General features: G+C 39.5%; 1 protein-coding gene across 4 annotated transcripts in view; it reads left to right on the forward strand.

Moving 5' to 3' along the window:
• ST3GAL3 (ST3 beta-galactoside alpha-2,3-sialyltransferase 3) overlaps positions 1-17,620 on the forward strand; it is a 189,932-nt gene that overhangs the window by 34,544 nt on the left and 137,768 nt on the right. For 2 of the 4 annotated variants that reach the window (XM_050900775.1, XM_050900777.1), the window contains exons 3-5: positions 4,600-4,647; positions 6,656-6,790; positions 15,413-15,455. In XM_050900775.1, the coding sequence (XP_050756732.1) occupies positions 4,600-4,647; positions 6,656-6,790; positions 15,413-15,455 (226 nt within the window). The remainder of the gene's footprint in view (positions 1-4,599; positions 4,648-6,655; positions 6,791-15,412; positions 15,456-17,620) is intronic. The other 2 variants (XM_050900776.1, XM_050900778.1) reach the window with 2 other exon arrangements.

A 17,620-nucleotide genomic window follows, 5' to 3' on the forward strand; every position in this document is an offset into this window, starting at 1 on the left:
AAAAAAAAAAAGAAAAGAAAAACGATAAGAGAAGTTATTGGTTCAGCTTCTTTAGTTTCCAATAGGATGAGACAAATGTCTACAAATCCTTGCAGGGAGAATCTGTAAAAAGCAAAGAAAGTTAGTGGCTTCTCAGAGGGACTTACTGTAAAAGTCTTAACTGAAATTCTGAAACAGCACTTAAGTAAACATACAGGTTATATACAGTTCTTGATTAAATGTGGATTATATTTGCTGTGTTACCACTGCTTGTTTTCAGTTTGTATATTGCATTTTCATCAATGATGAAATCAAAGCAAGGACAGTATTTGCATTGGAAGTTGGTCCATGTATCTTCTCTTACATGATTTCAGGAACTTGACACAATTGGGCTTTAAGAGCTGTTTCCACACATCTTTCAAGTGCAGTACCCATGCATGATATTAAATGTTTATCCTATGGTGTCTATATCTTTTTCTTGGAGTATGAAACTTAAGATGTTTTCCAACATGGCTTTGTTTCTCTCTGTCTCCTACAAATCTGCAGTTTGTTGGTCAGGATCATCGCTCCTTTATGGAGACTTCAATCTTCATTTATTTTTCTGCTCAGAGACTAGAGTAGTGGAAAAGATATGGCAATCTGTAAGGAATAGCAGTTAAATAGGTCTAGGCATTTCTGGACACCAGATAACTAAGGTGCACACTATATGCAGCAAGATGAGTAATTTAATTTGCCTGTGTTGGGGACAGGGGAGTGTGGCGCAGAGTTATCCAGACCCTGAGAAAGCTCACGGTTAACAAAACAAACAGGAGGAAGGATTTGCAGGAGACCTAAGATGAGGAACACTGGAGTGGAAAGGGGTGTGTGTGTGAAGAGATAAGGGGTCAGTGGCACTTGAAGTGCATCCCTTGCCTTGAAATACAATCAATCCTCATACCTGGGTGGCTTATCTGGACTGTGGTGTAAGTGCAGCAACAAATATAGCCACCTCAGATTTGCAGGATTTTTTTTACTTCAGGACAGAACTGTGCAAATCCAGTTGTGTTCCTTCAAAGGCAAGTTCAGCTCTACGTCCAGTATGGAGCATTGTTGGAACAGAGTTTAAATTTGTTCCAGAGCAGCATTGGGTCTCTCTGCACAATCTGTCTTGGAGCTCCCGGTTCCTGAACCAAATGGGATCCTTGTGTTTGTTTCATAGCAGTGAGCTCTCCTGGAAGAGGGGTCTCATACGGCACTCCTCCACACTCCAAAAGGGCTGTGATGGAGCACATTCAGGTAGCCCTGCACAGCACTGTTTTTTGGGGGATGATGGAGCAGATTCATGTGTTGGTCCAATTTTTGATGCTCTAGCTGGATGGTGGGTGGGAGGGGAGAGTGACCAGAGCATAGGTCCCAATGCAACTTTGACCCAAAGTTGACACAAAGTGACCCAAAACAACTTTGCAGTCTGGCTGGTGAGGTCTCAGCCATTGTTATTCCTGGCACTGAGTGCCTTCTAAAAAAGTGAGTGTTTCTGCTGTCTTTTCTTCTTCTGATGGATTGGATCAGATCCAGAATTGCATTTGGATTTTGCTGTATCTTCGTTGTTTGGGTTTTTTTTCTTTTTTAAACTGCTGTAGCCACTGAAAACATGATTGTAGCTAACATGAAAACAGATGTAAAAGGCTGGCATTGTGGTGTATGCAGCCTTAAGCTGTGCATATTGGCAAGTTATTTGGTGTCAAATTTCATGATTTGGGCATAAAGGCTGCTCTTCAGTTAAGAAGGCAGGAGAAAAAACATCTAAGCTGCTTTATGGAAGTAGGTAGCTGAAAGGTTAGGGACTGCTCCTTCAGACACAAACACTTCTTGGCACCTAAAGCAAGGGCACATGTAAGTGGGTATGTTTTACATTGTGTCTTATTAAATTTTGAAAGATAGAGTCTTTGAAGATTGCCTTTGAAAGACAGAATGGACTAAGGGGCTTGGAGGAAGGCACTGGGCACAGACTGAGCAGCCACTTTGTCTCTGGAAAAAAGAGTGTGGAAAGTCAGGAGGATTTTGAACTGAGCAATGACTGGAAGAGATTTGAAGCTAGAAGCAAAGAAACTTTTCTTCTTATGTTCATGGAAGCGGGACTCGATGTATTTGCAAATAAATCTGGCTTGCCTCAAAGAAATGCTTATCTCCATTGACTTCTGACAAAAAGAACCTGTAGCTCTGAATTTGGCTGAATGCGAATAGCTGTCTGGGCGGAAGAAAGGTGACACATGATTATCTTCTCAGCCTTTTTCAAGTTTATAGCTTCTTCCCTTTTGAAGTGTTTAATGCCAGAAATAAACACAGTGTTTTAATAAAGATCCATGGTTTGTGAAATTACTTGCAGGGGCAGAGGGGGAATTGACTGTAATACAGGTTATTCACAGTGAATTTGATGTTGAAACTGTGAAACTAATAGTCACATGGAGGACTGGATTGGAAAAGGGAGCTCACATGCTTACTCTGCTTGTATTTTTTTTTTTTTGTTGTTGTTTATAGGAGGAAGATAATGTTCTCAGTTAAGGGAATGAAACATTATACTATTTTTGTGGGCTGCAATAATGGTATTAATTTGGTGCTTGCAATGCTTTTCAGCCATTCTTACATAAGTCCTAATATTTCATGTGCAGTGTTTGAATGCAAAATATATTGCAGGAAAATGAACAACATTTAAATTTGGCATTAACTACAAAGCAACACTTTATGTTGATAAAAATCTCAACAGTTTTTTAAAAGTAGAACCCCACAGAGATACTTCAGAATTAATTAATGGCAGATGAATTTAACGCAGTTATAATGAATTAAACCCCTTGCTATTTAGAGTAATATAAATATGTCTGAATTTTATTCCCAGAAGAGGAAATACAGTTGTTAAGTGCAGATGGATTTTTATTTTTATTGGAATAAGTTTTGAGACTAGTAATATCTATATACATATTTTTTTTAATGTTACTACCATAGTGTTGCATCTGGGACAGCACAGACCTGCTTTTTAAAAAATTTTTTTAAATCCAGTTAAATGAACAGTTTTACTATGTTTATTTTAAAAGTTAGCACTTTCTTATTGAATTTGTAAGAATTGGAAAATAAGCACGATGATGTACAGTATAGAAAAGCCAAGGGCTCGGTCCTAATTCAAGTTATTGTCAGCGGAAATGTGGTAACTGTCAATGTCTGCGATTGTAGCCTGCCCAAGTGTAAGGTGATGCAGCAGGAGCTTAACCTCTTTTCAGCACGCTAAATCTGATTGTACTTGGGCTTTCTGCTTTGTGCGAAGGGCTTGCACCGAGGCAGCTGCTGTGGTGCTGCAAAGGATGTGTGATTAGTTGATCACATCTGAGGCCTAAGTTACAAAGAGAAACTTTAAGGGATTCAATCTATTCATTTAGCTGAAGATGAAAGGCAGTTCTGCTATTGCTGTGTCAGTTTAAAGCTTCTCATTCCACAAAATTATTAATCCTATCATGGTGGTTTGTTCTTTGCTGTGTTTTACCCATTGACAAGTTGTCTTTAAGTTCTGGGACCAATTCTGCTCCACTGGTGGTAGAGTAGAATTCAGTAGACTTTCTCCTTCAGTTGGGATTGGCATCAAAATGGATGGCAAACCAGGAGGCTTACTATCAAAATAAGTGTTGTTTTGTTTCAAGTAAGAATAAAGCTAGGAAAAAAACCCACCATTGAGCTTGGTACCATATTGCAGCTCCACTTGGAACAGAATATCAAATTAGTACTGATAAATTTTGCAAACAGGTTCTAGGCTGGTAGAGTGGTATATGAGGAAAATGAATGACTAAAAAGGGGTCTGGATCATGGGGTGAGCTAAGTGCAAGCAGGCAATAAGGGTTTCTACGTGGCCAAATGTCAAGTTGCATGTATAAAACCTAGAAACTGTAAACCACAATTGAAGCAAAGTGTGCCCCATCGTATGAAACAGTGACTAAAAGTATCAGGCATTAACCAGTGAGCAAGAGTTGTCATTGCGATCACGGATAAAAGCGCTATTGTGATTCCCAGATGGCAAGATGAAAGGGCATCAAGTAGAGAGGTTATATTTTCTTGATACTTGGCACATGTGCTGCGTATAGTACAAAGGTGAAGGATATTGATAAACTGAAATGAATTCAGCTAGGGAGCCACTAGTGTGAGGTAAAGATGTGGAAAACATGGTGAGAACTGCAAGGAGCACAAAATACTTGGCTTAGCAAACAGTATCAGGGAAGAGCTGATCGTAACAGGCGAGTCCCCTAAGTGGGGACAAAATATGGATAATACATTTGATAAGAAAAAGCTCTCCAGTCTAGCAGTCAAAAGCATATTACGATTCAGTTTTGGTAAGGTCGACCAAGCTTATTAGGCATAAAATGAAATTATTTTCAATAAATTGTAGCTACTTCATTGGGTAATGACATCGTAATTTGTTGCATACTCCAGCCTTCTGCCTTTGCTGGATACCTGTTGTTTTGTCTGGCTGATGAAGAAGTTGTTCTGCTTCCTGGTGGAAGGGAGCATAAGAAGTTATTTAAGCAAAATAACAAGAAAATGTTACAGCAAGAAATGGTGCTAAGAAAAAGGGGAAAATGAACTTGTACTCTTGTGTTACAGATTCAGTGGTTCTTTCCTTTGACTCCGTTGGACATACAATAGGCTCAGGTACAACATTGCCTTCTTCTCTATCTCCCACCTCATGACAAGGCTTCTACTTAATTGGACATGGTAGCCATGTTGGGAGGCAGGTCACTGAGTCAGACTTCTGTGGAACTCAACCATCTAGCCAAAGTGGGTAAATAATACTTCCACTACGCTTAGGAAGGGACCTAAGGGTCTTAGTGCGACACGAGGATTAACATGTGGGACCCCTTCCATTACCCAGCAAGGCGGATGACCTGGACATGTTACATGCGTTAGTGATGCGGTTTGTGCTTCTTTTCTCATGTATAAGGCATTAAGATGATGTCATCCACCAGCTGAAGAAAAACTGTTCTATGCTACTAGGAGAGTTTCTCAGCTAAACAAACAGTTGAGTTATTTGGGGAAAGACATCAGGAATGCTTCCAGGAAGGAGAAGGTGAAAGAGTCGTAGCTAAACAAACAGGGCTGGAACCTTTTTTTTTTTTTTGGGGTGGAGATTGACCAGCAGTATTGAACCCCAGGGCAAATCCTGCCCAATCTAATTTCCTTTGGAACCTAAGCATGACCTTCAATTAAACTGAACCAGAAATCAAAAATTCTTTTGTGTTGGGGGCATTTCATGAAACCAGTAACTATCCATTTGGCTATGTGTAATACATGAGCTGTAGCCAGGGCAGACCACAGTGAGCACAATACTCGATGAAATTCAATTTACAATGTATGTATAATGATATATGAAGTGCAACGGAAAGGCTAAGAATTACTCTTATAACTTAAAACCCCTTAACACTTAAAAGATGGGGATGTCTTGCAGAAAAGAAAAAATAATCCAAGTGAAGGTTTTGTATTTTATCTTGCTTACTAGCCTTTCCTCTTAGGTTGATAGGGGGAACACGCTGCCTTCCAACATAGCACCTGTCTTCTGCCTGCACAGTTTGAAAGAGAGCCTGCTGCCTGACACTAACAGCAAAGCTTGAACACAGATTTCCGATTTACTAACCCCCGAGCTAGTGGTAGTAACTTGCTTTGTTTACAACACCCCAAATGCTTTCTGCTCTCCCTGTATCTTCTCTAAAACTGATATCTGGAAATGGATCTCTTGTGGGTGCATGGTCTGATGTGGGAGTATCTCTAGGGTGCTGAGTGCAGAGTGGATATGTTGTTGCGTTTATGGGGGGAAGAGACCCTCTGTTAACTCCCTTCTACTAATTAATGTCAGTCATAACTGAAGTGTGTTGTTGCCTGTTTCCTTCTGTATTGGGTGACGGTTTCTTTAGACTGCAAAAGTAGGAGGGAAGTTGTATAGTTTTGACATACGAAATCTGTGAGTAAAACTCAGGGAAATATTTTGATTACAGCTGAGTGTGTCTGAATCAGCGTACCTACACTGGAGTTATGCTGGATTGATGTTGGTACAGCTAAGACCAGAATTTGTCCTGGAGTAAAATTTTTAAATACTACCTACTATGGATTTTTTTTTTCCTAATACTATTTTGGCTTCTAACTGATGTGAAAACAGTTAACCCTGTGGATAGCTTCCAGTGCAGGGTATCTATGGAGTTAATCATAAATGTTGTGTTATGATACTACCAATAGGGTGCTAAATTTAGTTATGAAAAGTAGTTCAACTGCTCCGTGTCTTTTGGAGTTCTGTTAATACGGAGGGTGGGAGACAAGCTAATGTAAGCCAGCAGACTGCCTGGATCTGTTTTAAAAGCACTGGTCTTTGTTCTGCTTGTATATTGCAACTCGAGCTTGGATTGGTTAGGAGTAAGAGAGTAAAATTTGATCTTTTGTAAACCCTTCCACTGCAACAAGATTGAATTTCTTCATTGAAGAAATATGAAGAAAACTCATATATTTGAGAAGGGAGGCTCAGAAATGTCCAAGAGAGCTGTATGTTTATTGCTTTCATATTTTGTGCTTTGCATTCACTGTGCTGCAAACTTGCTCTGAACTGGTATGTGTAATAAGATGTCAAGATGTGTGATGTCTGTCCAACTGAGGGATAGCTTTCCTTGTTGAACAGGAAGGAGAGAGAGAAAAACTGTGGCTATTGTGCTTCCGCTGTCCATCCCATCTCACCTTGCTGCAGACCCAGGAAAAGACAGAGCCCAGAAAGAACCCACAGAAACAATGGCAGCTCCAGGCCCAGCCATTCCTAGTAGGTGATGTTTCAGGTTGGGGTAAGAAGGGACTAAAGTTACATACTTTGAAACATAAAAATACATATACCTTTTTCTTTATTAGTCAGAATTAAACAGCTGTGAATAAGTCTCCCTGTTAAGATTTCATGCTGCTTAAAACTAGTACTCATTGACTTATATTTGCATATTAAACAGCCTCTTAAATTGCTCTTTTGTAATTGTTAATCGTGCCATGTGAAGGGCAATGTCTTGTTGCAGGTTCTGTATTTTATTTGAATTGACTGTCCATATCTTGGTTTTCCCCTTAACTCTTTGTCCCACATGCAAATCTCAGTTTTCAAGGAGGCTGGAAATCTGTCCTTACGCGTCTCAGATTAGTGATGCTCCCTAGGTTATTCTGGATGAACTTTCTGAACTGGATGTTCAGAAGATCATCTGGCTATGGAGCCTTAAAGTACTGCTTCACAGAAGATTATTTGCCTAGCGGACACGAGAATCAAATATGCTTGGAGTGAGACTGAATTGTCTGAGGTTCACGCTGTGGTCTAGCCTTCACAAGTCCAGATGTTTTTGTGATTCTCCTCACACCTGCACCTTCCCTTGAAAGATAAAGTTTGAGCAACAAAGATAAATGTTTGATGTGATGTCTAGGCCAGTGTTTCAGCTGAAACCATTTCAGAAAGGAGAGTGTCATGCTTTGAACATGGGAAATGTTAAGCAAGACACAGGGTGTTTGAGGAGACCTAGATTTCATTCAGTTGCCATAGACAGCTAGTACTCTTTTTTTTTTCCCCCCCTCCTTCTTCCCTTTCTAGTTGCTTTGTTTTACTTTGTTGCTAGCAAATCAAACATTGGACCTTGAAAGTCAAACTTATACCACTGCTATTTTTGTCAAGACTTTTTCTACCTCCTGTGTCTGAGAGCAAGCAAGTTAAATTTTTATTCTCATTAGGTGCCTCATTAGGATAGGAGTACACTCAATGTGCAACTTTCCCATCTGCTAATGTGCTTGCTGGAAACATTGATGTTCTAAATACCTGTAGGCTTACCCTGTCATTAGACATGTTTGATTGCAGCATGGGCTACCAGTTGTATAGCAGTTGTTCTCACTGCAGGCTTAAAATGTTCTAACTTAAACTCAGGCTTAAAATGAGTTCTAACATCTCAAGCAACCGAGTATTATCTAGGTGTTGCTCAAATTGTTTGAATATTTTAACTTTGTTGTTGTTGTTGCTTTTTTCTTTTCAATTTAATTCTTAACCCTTATCAAAAGTTTGGCTTGACTTATGCAAAGAAAATGGAGCTTTTAAAATTTGGTTTAGAGTAGCGTATCTGCTGCGGCTCCTGTACTTGTGAAAGCCCACATGCAAGACCATGCTTCCAGATGCTGAGTTCACACTGCTAGTGGAGTAATCATCTGAGAGTTTAAATCCATGCTTATTTAGGAGTTTGCTGTTAGTAATTCCTTATGCTAAAGTCAACTGTTCTGGGAGAAGCTGTGAGAACTATGAAGGAAACTTTCTCTGTTTCCTTCAGCTGCTGAAGATGCTCAGATAAGCATTTTGTGAAGGATGAGAAGAACTCTGTGTCTGTCCTCCTAAGTACAACTCCAGAGTGAATTTGGTGACTACTTTCCTATGTTTTGGATGGAGAGTGGTATGGACGGAGGCCAGGAATAGGAATGCAACTGAAATAATCAGGTATTGAGTTGGTAGAATAGTGACAGATTCCTAGCATGAGAGAAAAACATTGGTGACTTGCAGAAGATCACTTGTTGTTCTTTGGCTTTCTCATGAGAATCTGGTAGTATAGGTCGCTACAATTACAAACTCTGATCTTTCCCAGATTTCTAGGTTAGTGGTAATTAATTTAGATATTATGTTAATTAGTAGAATTTGTGAGGCTCTGGTAGATGTTCTTGGTTTGAGGAAAACAATTTTAATTTACATTTGGAGCTGATGTGGTTCTAGTGTCTTGGGTTTTTTTGTGGGTTTTTTTTCCCCCTAATTGTATTTCTGACTGTCTTAATGCTACGTGGTAGTGATGAGAAAGGAGAGGTGAGCTTATTATACTACATTTTTCTGCATTCCTGTGAAGTAGAAAATAAATGGGAAAGATTATATTTTTTTTTTCTGCTGGTTTTAGTGGCTTTATTCTGCAAAAATGCTTTTCCCTTTTCATTTTTGATTAATGAAGTTCTACTTCATTCTTTATTTCTTTGAGCTGTAGACTGTGGGAGCTGCTTGAATCTTTGCCAATGACTGTCATGTATCGGTTGCATAGTCCTTACGTGACTTTGCCAGCATGTTCAGTATCATCTGTCTTCTTATTAATGCTCTATTCCTCCAATTGAAAATACAACTGTGAAAGAGTTGAGGTGCAAATGCCAAGAGGTGGCTTAAAGGATACCTCAAAATAAAAGTTTTTTAATGGGATTTTTCTCTATCATGTGGCATCTCTCTGCATCAAGTCAGTACATCTTGTAAGTCACTAAAAGCCAATATAGATTACTGTTTTGTTAATATTGTTCTTGACTTTTATTAGGAAATACGATACAATTTCTAAAATAAAGAATATGTCGGAAGATTCAGTAGGGCAGCATTAACTCCATTAGCCAAGTGGATGCGTGGTAGTAAATGAAACAACTGTTTACTTAGCAGAGGTTGCAATCTGGCTTTAAACAGATGACTCCCTGGGAAAAGAAAAAGGGCATATGCAGTTCATAGGAGGAAATTTTTCATCTTCCTGTTGGAGTCTTTCATAAATTCAGCTTAAAGCAGTCAGTTGCTTTTCTACTGTTGGAGGTTGCTATAGTTTTATTAGGAAAAAAAATTGTAAGGAGTTATATAGTCCATGTTAAGGTAACCAGAGCCTTTTAAAATGTAGTATGCTAGAATGACCTCTTTTTTGCTTTACTACACCTATTTTGGAGGTAAGACAAGCAGGCAAAAAAACCTTCCTGATGGATGACCCATACAGCACTATCAAGTGATTGCTTATTTGTTCTTTCTGTGCCTGGGGAATGAATAATGTAGTTGCAGTGTCTAATGAAGGAGACCCCTCTGGTATATTGCTTTCCTCAGGCTGTAAAGCTGGGCCAGATGTCTTTGGGGGCCCCAGTCAGGAATTACAGGGTGGGGGAAAAAAAACCCACCTTGAAGGTATAGAGCTGGAAATTGCTTCCTTTTGCTGCTAAATCTGAAACAATAAGTAGTATCCTCATGATTTTAGGTGTCACCAGGGCATGCAGGGGTTTGTGACTGGAGACAAATTTCTCCCTTCCTTGCTTTGAACTCACAGGTTTGTATTTCAGTTGTGCTGATGGTGCTTGGTGTATCCATTTCCATCAAATATGGCTGTTTTCATCAGGTGCAGTATCTGGAAAATGAATACTGAACTTGGTGCAGCAGGATTGGTGTCTTTAGACCAGTTTGCACAGCCTATGAACATTTTTAATAGATGTGGAATTCCAAGTTTTGCTGAAGGAGCAGTATTGTTAAGGAAGTTCTTTTGCTCCCCAGAAAAAAAGGAAGCCTAAGTGGGGCTACATTAAAAGTTGTTGAAGAATCATTTTTTTACACGTGGTAGAAATGTCAAATGGGCAGATAGTTCTACACAGACGTAGATTGGTGAGGCATGCTTCTAGTACTGGGCTGCAAGGGCTCAGCAGTTATCTTTACAGATGTCAGTTCTGCTTCTTCTGTGTAATTTAACAGAGCAGGGAAAGGCACCAAGGACTGGGCTTTGTGTTACTAGTATACTCGGGGTTCTCCCTGATGTCACTTGGACAACCTGGAGAAAAAGGCTGTTAAACTTGTATGCAAAAGAGTAAATGGGGATGAGGAGGAAACTGGAGCATAGTCATGCATGCAGTCTGTGCAGGACAGTGCTGAGGAGCCCAGGTGGCCTCAGCTCTACCCCTTCTGAACTTGCCTTTGCAATCTTTTTTTTTCCCCAGTTATTTAAATAGCCTCAGAAAATAATGCTTTCATCAGTAAGCTCCATCACTGAAGAGGTTACAGTGAAAATCATGAGGAAAGGATGCAACACTAAGTCCTTGTTTGTCCAGTACTTTCATTGTTGCTCAGTAATCCTGAGCGGTATTTTTTTAACCCTGGAAGAAAACCTTTCTTTTGTCCTTTTCAGTTGATCCATTGCATATGACTTTTTTTAATTAATTCTTTCTTGTCTCTTGAGTTCTAGCAGAATTGCTTTACATCAGCTGAACTTTTATAACTGTCCCTATGTGTTTTCTTAGTCCAAGGTGAATGTGAGGTATTTGACCTTTTTCATTGCAGGGTAAGTCATTTTACCTGGCCTTTGCCACAGACGTAGAACTTGCATGTGGACAGTGACCAAGGCTTAGCTCAGTTGGAGCCTCAGTTCCGCAGAGACCAAACTGCACTGAACAGGATGAAATGTATCAGGGTGGTCTGAGCTGTTCTTGATAGGACTTCTCTCTTGAATGTCATACTGATTTCTTTGACAAACACAAACATTTTGAATAAAATAGCTAAAATTGAACCTTCTGCCTTCCCTCCGGTACTTGCAATTACCAGTTAAACACAGAGAGAACTAGAACTGCATATAGCCCATCTTTTAATAAAAAGTTTAAATTAATTTTCTGTTTCTGTGGGCAAAGTTATTTGTACTATGCTTCTAAGTAGCTAGCTGCTAAAGGAATAGTACTCAAGTCATCAGTGAAATCAGTTACGGGTAGTTTGGAAGGATAAAACCAGTAAGCCAAGTTAATTCCTGGATTGTTGATTTCAGATTAGTAGCATAAGGGGAAAATTTTGCCCATTCTGCTTGTATGTAGCTATATTTGCTACAGATGCAAAATGCAGTTTGAAAACTTGATAGATATTGTACACTGTGCTTTATGGCTTTTTGGGTGGTCTGTATGGAGTTTACAGACATTAGACAATGCATTTCTCACTTGCTGCCTGGTAGCTGGATTTCTGTTGGATACTTCGGAGAAATTTCCATGCTAATGCCAGCATTGAATTTGGCACAGGATTTGCATCATTTATAGAAATTGCTGTGCTTGGCTGTACTTCTGTTCATATAATCCTAATTACATGCTTTATTATGAAATTGTTGTCAGTTATTAGATTCTTATTCAATTCCGATCTTCCTGGAAATGTGGAAATGCATTTTATTTCTGACCTAAGAAGACCTCTTGTTCTTATGGGGCATGATGAAACTTCATTCCCCCATGTTCGTTCATTTCTGTGCTTCTGTACACTACCGTACCACATTGTCAGCTGAGATCTGTAGCTTCCTAGCACAAGTGAGTGTCGTCCTTAGATTGCCTTGCTCTCTCTTAATACTATTGCTTTTATCCCTCATGGGCCTTTCAGTCTCTTATGGGCTGAGAATATAAAGCCTTGTTCAGATTCTTCCATTATGTTCTTCTAGTGGATGCAAAATAAGTCCTTTATTATCTTTACTAATTTTTGGCTTAAAAAAAAAAAAATCCTATTTCACACAGCCATATAAATGCCTTGCCTGGAGGTTGGTGGGTCAGAGATGGCCTGAGCTGGATCAGACCTACCAACCTTGTTAGATCTGAAGGGAGTTCTCCAGAACCACACCCATGGGTAGCTCTGCATTGTGCTTCAGTGCAGAGACCCCCTAATGGGGGGTCATCATGATGATGATGTCAGAGGCCAACATCAAACCACAGTCAACATGGCCAGCTGGTCCAAGCTAGTTCTTGGTGGAGATGCTGGAGTGTTTCTACCTTCTCTCCAGCTGTTTGGTCTGTTTTCTCTAATATTCTAGCACTTCTTTGTCCCACTGCATGAAAAAGAGGAGAAATGTTTTTGTGTATCAGCTGGTTAACTTGGTGAGTAAGGCTTTAAACTAAGGTGATGGGAGGTGAAAGCCACCTGTAGGTTAGGGCACAGAGAGGTTACATGAGGGCCAAGGCAGGCTCTTGCAGCCAGTATTTTCAAGGGAGCAAAGTGTAGGAGTGGGATTGCTCCTTTCTCTAGCAGAGAGCTGTGTGATCAGCTCAATCTATCTTCTGTAATCATCACACCCTGACCATACTGTATTTTAGATTCAGTTGTACTTGTCTCTGATTTAGTGGGTCTGTGTTTTATTTTGTTTTAAATTAAATACATAACTCCAGACAAAGATTGCCTTTTCCTGCAGCTGGGCTATATGTGTTTGGCTTTCTCCAGGTGTTTGGGGTTTTATCTGTCTTTTGTGAATCCAGACCACTTCCAGCCAGCATGTGGGCTGCACTGTTGTGGGTCACAGTGACTTTTGGCCCCTGTATTCATAGTGATACCGCTAAATGACATTGGAAATCTGTAACAGGACTCTGACTTTTGCTAAAAAAGGAAGCTAACTTTGAATCTGTAATTTAGAGGCTCCTAGTGCCTTTCTTGGGGGAGCAGCATGTGATAGAGATTCATTTCGAAGCCAATAGTAACGCTGTGACTTCCAGAAGTCCCAGTGAGTGTGAGATGGCCCATGGTGAGGGCAGCGTTTCTTTGCCTGCAGTAGTTTGCACATTTCACCAGCCAGCAAGAGGAAGAAGCATAGATGCTTCTGGTTTGATATTGCAGCCTGAAAGGATAATTTACACCCAACTGAAAATCAAGAACACGCCTGTGCTTCTAGTTTGAAACCAGAAATGTTATTTTGCTTTGTTATACTTCATACATTTTTTGGAAAGTGCCTGTTGCAAGACAGCTGACATACATAATTTTATGAGATTACTTTATACCTCTGTTAGTAATCATCAGTGAACATCAAAAGTAACCACTTTAAACCTAGGGAAGGTGAAATGCATGTGACAAACGGAAGGTAAATCTTACGAAACATTGCAATGGAGGTATGTCATCTGTGGCACTTAGCGTTTAGTATGTGTGTGTTTTCTGGTGCTGTGATTGCAAAGCTCATAAAGTGCTGAGTTAGTGGAAAGCCCAGGATATTGTTGTAGTTATGAGGTGATGTATCTCTTATTGCATTTCCTCTTCTTGTATTTCCTGTTGGGAAGAAGGGAATGTTAGCTTGAATGCGATAAGACTGATGACAGGTTGGTCAGTGGCTGTAGATGTTTAAAAAAAAAAAAAAGAGAAGAAGAATACAAAACAATCTCTGTTGCTGTTTGCTCAGTATAGATGTTTTTGAAAGGAGGAAGGGTTAATAAAAATTGAAGGCATTTTTTTTTTTCCCGGGATGGATACCTTCCTATGCATGATCCTACATGTGGAGAAGGTAAGGTTGGACAGGAAATAATTTCTTGGAGGAGGAATAAATTGGGAGGAAGTTATGAGGAAAGCAGCACACGGGGGGGAAACACAACTTGTCAGTATTTGGAAGGTGGAAGAGAGATGCACAGGTGCATTTCTAACATCAAGTACAACGGGGATGGTGGGTGGCACGTGGGTGCTGGCAGAGAACGGATAGTATGTGCCACTATCAAGTACACACATGTTCTGCAACTTCTGTTACCTAAGTTATGTCAAACATAATTCTTCCCTTGGCTTGGGAATTAAATCTTAATGGGATTGAAATCAATGGCACAGTTTACACTGACCTATCTGGTGCAATTGTTTTGTCTTTGGTACATTTTTAGGCTTTCCTGTTCTGCCGGTAAGTGATAGCATGAAAAGCTTGTGATCTTGTTAGGTAAACTACTGCAGCAGAAATTCTGGTGGTGTTTCACAAGGAAAACAAACTTCTCTGTTTCCACTGAGCTCTTTCTAAAAGGGTATGAGAATTTTTTTCTTTTTTCTTTTAATACATCCTGATCACTAAGGTCTGGAGGGATTATCTTTTACTTCTGTTTGTATTGGTTTTTTATTGTATGGTAGTGAGACCCAGTGGTTCTCAGTGTGAGGAGACCCCTGAGCTTAACCCAACACAAGAAGGACACCACATCTTTTGGGTTTTTTTGTGTAACTTGTGAATTCTAATAGTTTTATTTTTTGTATCAAGTACTTGATTTACAAGATCACAATGTATTCAAAGATGCTGAATGCAAAGCTTACTTTATACAGGAGTTACAGATGTTCCGAGTGATAACTTTGGTTCTGTAGCTGTTCCCTGTTTGTGGCATAAACTGCGACTTTTCACTTTCCTATTGAACAACATCACCTGAACATGAAGCATTTTTGCCACCGTGAGTGACTTTCCCTTGAAGAAGGGCTGCTTGATTACGAAGTTGTGGGTTGGAATAGACAAGGAATCAAGAAAAATTTCAAAGCTCTACCACGTCAGGACCTAGGAGGAGTGTTTGTCATACAAATTACTGGCAAAATGACTTCTACTGCAAGCAGGAAAGCTTTGTATATCACTGCATGCGTGGTTTCAGTAGTGCCTTGTTTTTATGACTACAGATATCTTGCTTAATTCTAATGATTTCTAAATTAATGATTGCCCACACATTCTCTTGCTTTAGTATTTCCTGGAGATTCAGAAATGTTAATTTGGGAATACCTTGAAGTAACAATCTGTGATAACAGCTGCTAGCGACTGGAAATTACGATATAGCTATTTTCAGTTAGAAATAATTATTGCCCTTCCATAAGGACTTGCTGCTTTTTGGTTTTGGTGCCTTTTGCAGAGGAGACACTTGCAGTTTTTATGATATTGTGTCCCTTGCTTTTGTTTTCCAGAATATGACAAACTGGGCTTTCTCCTGAACCTGGACTCAAAATTGTAAGTAGAACAGTAGGACTCTTCTTTGTTTCTGTAGTTACAGATTTCTGTTGTAAGCAACTTTTATGTCACCTGGGCAGCTGGCTAACTGGACTATACACTTCTACCTGGGACAGCCAAGTCCTGCAGCAACCTGACAATTACGACTTCCTTCCTTACGCTAGGCTTTGCTGGCCGGCTTGGATTGTGGTTCACTGTCACTAATTCCTGAATGACTGGTCAAGAGGCTATAAATGTCCACCTGAAGCCATGACTGTCAGTCTGCTCTAGATATCCTACTGTTAATCTCCCAAATGAGGAAAAATGTATTAAACATTTGAAAGCAGGAGGAATGTCAATCTGCAATTTACTGGGATGCTTAGAAGTTTATATTTCCTTTCCACTTGTTTCTTTAAAAATGGATACTACTATTTTTGTTTGTAAACTGGAGTGGAAAGAACCTCAACACAAGGCAGTGACCATTTGCTATGTCAGAAGAACAACAAAGTGCTGAAGGATGGTACTCATCATGCTTTTTGCCATAAATCAGTCAAATTGAGACTGAACTTCTTAACACTAGGGGTCACTAGCGACTCTGTTTCTGAGGTCAACAGCCTTGCGGACAATCGGGTATTGGGAGCAAAAAGACTACTAAAACCCTTCTGCCTCTACTGCTTAAAAAGGCACTGAAGCAATCTACTGGCTTTGAATGACTTTTGAGGATGCATCCCCTGTACAATTTATCATGTTAATATAAAAAACATTCTTAATGTTTAGAAAGTTTCATTGTACTTATAGGGTGTAACATTAAAGTTTTGAGTTTAGTCTTGCTGAGCAGCTTGGGAGCTTCCATAATGAAATAAAACCCTTGTAAGTGTGTTGGGAACTGCTGTTTGCAGGAAATGAGAAAGTCTCTAGGTAGCAGCTTCTTTTACAGAAGCAGCTGGGTACATAAACTCAACTATAGTAACTTATCTGGCAAAAAGGTGCTGTAGAAGAACACGTATGAGAGAGAACCTTTAGGGGGGAAAAAAAATTAAAAAAAAAAATCAATATTCCTTCTATCTCGTTCCGTGTGCAGGAAGGATGGCGTTTACTGCATGAATAGCTAGTCAAGGTTTCTTTCTGGTCTCATTTAATGTAGCGTTCTGTGTGGGTTTTGTTGCATGCTGTCTGGAACCCATGCTGGTTGCACAGTTACCAATTTTTTTTTTAATTGAATTTTCTGTATTGGGACATCCTTGTGATTTAGAGACAATAGCCTATGTACCCTTACAACACTGTGGGATGAGATGATACATTATCTTCAATTTATACATGTAGAAGTCAAAGCAAAGAGATTAGTCCAAAATTGTGAAGTGGGTAAGTAGCCTTTGAATGAACATCTTGGTGTTGGTAAGGGAAAAATGCTTTTTAAGTTTTTAAGTAGTCTGATTTTTGTTTTTTTTCCAGACTACTTTGTGTATTTTGTAATGTCCAATTTATTGAACGCGCCCATTGACTGTCCACACACTTTTGGCATACCAGCTTTGGATACCAGCCTGTGCTGTGTCCAAACTACTGCTTCAGTCTTGTTCTTCCTATTCCTCCTTCTGTGCTCACTGTCCTTTTCTTTCTTGCTTTTAGCAAGTCCCACTGAGTCTTTCTTCCCCTCAAGCCTCTGTTACACCCTTTTTTCTCTTCTTTGCTGACTTATCTACTTTGATTACAGCTCTCTGAGACATGGCCTGCTCCTTCTTATACTTTAGTATGAGGCCAAGTGAAGTTTTTACCTGCTGGAGAGCTTCTAAAACCCTAAACTTTTTTTATTAAAACCTCCCCATGATAAAAACTCCCCATTATTTTTGATTAAAGAAAGATTTTGTTGACTACTTAAAAAAAAAAAAAATTTATATAGCACCCTAAATGTGCATGTTTGCTTTTCAAAGCCATAAAGTTAGCTTCTGGAAAGACTTGTAGTAAAATCAGCAAGATTAAAATAAATATTATGAGGTTAAGTTAAGAAGCAAAGAAAGCAAGTACTATACATAGGTGACATCACTTTTTTTTTTTACTGTAATTGTCCTTTGTTGGTTTTAGGTTGGGGTTTTTTCCTTTTTTGTTGTTGTTGTTTTGTTTGTTTATTTGTTTCTTCTGTGGAAGTAAAGCTGGCCCTGCTTTGAGAATGGACCCGATGACCTGCAGAG

This window comes from Gymnogyps californianus, chromosome 8, assembly GCF_018139145.2.
Source record: "Gymnogyps californianus isolate 813 chromosome 8, ASM1813914v2, whole genome shotgun sequence".
Taxonomy (NCBI): domain Eukaryota; kingdom Metazoa; phylum Chordata; class Aves; order Accipitriformes; family Cathartidae; genus Gymnogyps; species Gymnogyps californianus.